Here is a 2,673-nt window from a genome sequence, read left to right on the forward strand (position 1 = left end):
GAATTTTCATTTCTTTTTCAGTTACTTTGCCTGATAATGGTTAAATATTGTTATTCCCTTGTCAGAACAAAAGGAAATTCAAATGTTGAACATTTACTTCAATTCAATGCAAAGTGCCACATTATTTTACATATGGAATATGATTTAGTAACCAGTCCTCAACTAACTGGAGTCTGCAACAGGGGAGAGAACACAACAGAAGATTTTATGTTCATTCAAGTATACAATACTTCTCTTTTTATTTAAAAAAATTCAGTCTTTCTCTGTCCTACGCAGAGATTATTGAATGTGATACTGTGACTGCTTTGTTTAATAATGCTATATTCCAGGTTGAACCTTTAGAGTAGTTTATCAATATAAAAAGATTTAATCGAGTGAGCTTTGCGATACGAGGGAAATAGATGGAAATCTAATCAAAGAACACCTCGTAATTGCGAAGTGGCACTTTTATGAGTGTAGACCACAGAAGATCAAAACATAGTGGCAGCTGCACGAGAGCAAAAAATGCCACTGGTATACTAGCAACACCATATATTGGAACTGATGCATATCTCAATTTCTCTCTCAGGATAAAGGTATGCCCTGCACAGAATGAGATCAACATAGCAACAATGGATGCAAAGAGAGAACTTAAGCCCAGCAAAAGCTTCCCCGGCATTGTTTTTTCGAAATCACGTTCCTCACATCTCGAAGTAATGATGGAAAGAAAAAACACAAGGGCTGTGACAGCGAGGATAAGAGCAACTAGGGAAGTGATGGAAAACACGTCAAATTCTGTTTGGTTTTCCAGAACTGGATGCCCAGTATCCTCTTTTAATCCACCAGGCACTGTGGCTGAGGTAGCGAATGCAACAGTGGCAATGAGTGCAGCAATTACAGAACATGACTCTGATGTTTTGATAAGCCAATTAGTGCCTTCTTTGACTAGCTTTCGGTGTGTCTGTGTGAAGATCTTCCCTGGGGTTTCTCCGCTAGTGTTGTTGTGAACAAAGCTTCGTCGTGGAATTTTGCTCTTAACATACTGCATCGGGTTCGAAATATTGGTTAGCATTTATTTCTATTTGAAAATCTATCCATTTTCTGTCTACTCTTAGAAGTTAAAGATAGAAATAAGGAAACACGATAACTAGCTGAGATAAAAACTTAAAAACTTCAGATGCAGGACACATGTATAATTTAAATGATTTTAGATGTAGTTGTTCAATGTGGTAGCAGAACAGACGGAGAGCATATAATGGTCTTGACTACCAAGTCTTGCCGCCAACCATTTATTAATATATATTTATATTTATATATATATACACGAGGACTTAAGTTTCCTAGTACCTTGTACCATTTGATCTCGCATTGCATCTGCAGAGCAGCACCAGGAATGCGCCATGGTAGAAATTCCCCCAGCATTGCAGCAAGGTGCAGAATGGTGTTTCCTTGATCATCGAATTGGAGAAACANACACACACACACACATTGTTTACTTGTCAAACTACTTGAAAGAAAGTCCCATTTTTTCTTCCACCAAGTTATAACCCATCATATATTGTCCTAGCCTCCTCCTGTGCCTGGCTATTCGATTATTCATTCTCTCCTTCATCTTTGTGTGGAATGCTAAATGCTAGTTGAACCCATGGATTTTTGAAGCAATACTATTAAACAAGGCCTATCCTTGACATGTCTAGTTATTAAAACTACTTGAGGTTCGTATTTTGGTCTTTTTCGTAATACTTGTGAGTGTCTCCTTCAAGTCCCCATGATGGTTCGTGTCAGATTGGTGGTTGACGATTTTCTTTCTCACCAACTTCGGATTGTTTGGATGGCTTAGTTGGCAAGTACTGTTCATGTAATTTGGTGCATCCTTTTGCTCTTCAAGAAGACTATTTTCTCGGATCAATTAAATTTTTGAACTCAATTTAGTTTCTACAACAACATATTTAGTTTGAGGGGATTTTGAAGATATGTAAAGATTATAAAATTTATTCTTCATGATACTTTTCTATTTGTGTTAGTATTATTTTCTTTAAGAGTTAATTGTGTGAGTATTGCACAACCTTTCCTTTTAAAGTTATTTGTAACCTTATAAATATGGTCTTTCACTTATAATAGTTACATAAGTTTTATTTACAATTTATAATTCTAACAAATCTACTACAACAATGTCTATCACGTGAAATGCCTATTGGATTATGGTTCACCAAAAATGATCTAAAAGAATTAAAAGGTTTCATAGCCTAATGTTGGATTTTAAAACCCAATAAATCTTGAGCCATGATGTTAAAATGTTGTTGACCCAACTTGGTTTCTAACCTATGTAATGAGGCTTTTTTCTACCCAAAAGGTGGGTGTGCAGTTGATTGAAAGGTCAGTCGTTCTTGATGATCTGTGCATTTGAGGGTGCAATTAATCACCATATTTTCATTGTGAGTGCCAGTAAGTGGCAACTTGAGTGGAAAATGGTTGTGGGTTCAACCCTCTCTTTGATTAGTGTTTGATAGGTTATTGTTGGTTGAAACCGAGCTCCGATTGCACGATTAAAATTTTTTGTGCTAATTTCCTCGAAAAATGATATCAAAGCAATAAATTGTAAAAAATCTACCGAAAACAAAAGTAAAAAATGGAAACCATAAATTGTCCAAACATTTCAATCTGTTCGAATATGAAATTACGATTTTCGGTCAA

General features: G+C 35.9%; 1 protein-coding gene across 1 annotated transcript; it reads right to left on the reverse strand.

The window, feature by feature from the left end:
* Window positions 1–255: 255 nt before the first annotated feature.
* Window positions 256–1,445, reverse strand: LOC111386242 (ankyrin repeat-containing protein NPR4-like). The gene is made up of 2 exons (XM_023010698.1): window positions 1,327–1,445; window positions 256–1,021 (listed from the first exon to the last, which is right to left on the reverse strand). Exons 1-2 carry the CDS (start codon window positions 1,399–1,401, stop codon window positions 410–412), a joined length of 687 nt encoding a protein of 228 aa, XP_022866466.1. The 5' UTR covers window positions 1,402–1,445; the 3' UTR covers window positions 256–409.
* Between the last annotated feature and the right edge of the window lie 1,228 nt (window positions 1,446–2,673).

Source organism: Olea europaea, unplaced genomic scaffold (assembly GCF_002742605.1).
Source record: "Olea europaea var. sylvestris unplaced genomic scaffold, O_europaea_v1 scaffold3482, whole genome shotgun sequence".
NCBI classification, from domain to species: domain Eukaryota; kingdom Viridiplantae; phylum Streptophyta; class Magnoliopsida; order Lamiales; family Oleaceae; genus Olea; species Olea europaea.

Coding starts and splice junctions, on each gene's coding strand:
- LOC111386242 (XM_023010698.1), bottom strand. CDS start 1,401: ATGCTGGGGGAATTTCTACCATGGCGCATTCCTGGTGCTGCTCTGCAG. Junction 1,022..1,326: donor GCGAGATCAAATGGTACAAG/GTACTAGGAAAC, acceptor AACCCGATGCAG/TATGTTAAGAGCAAAATTCC.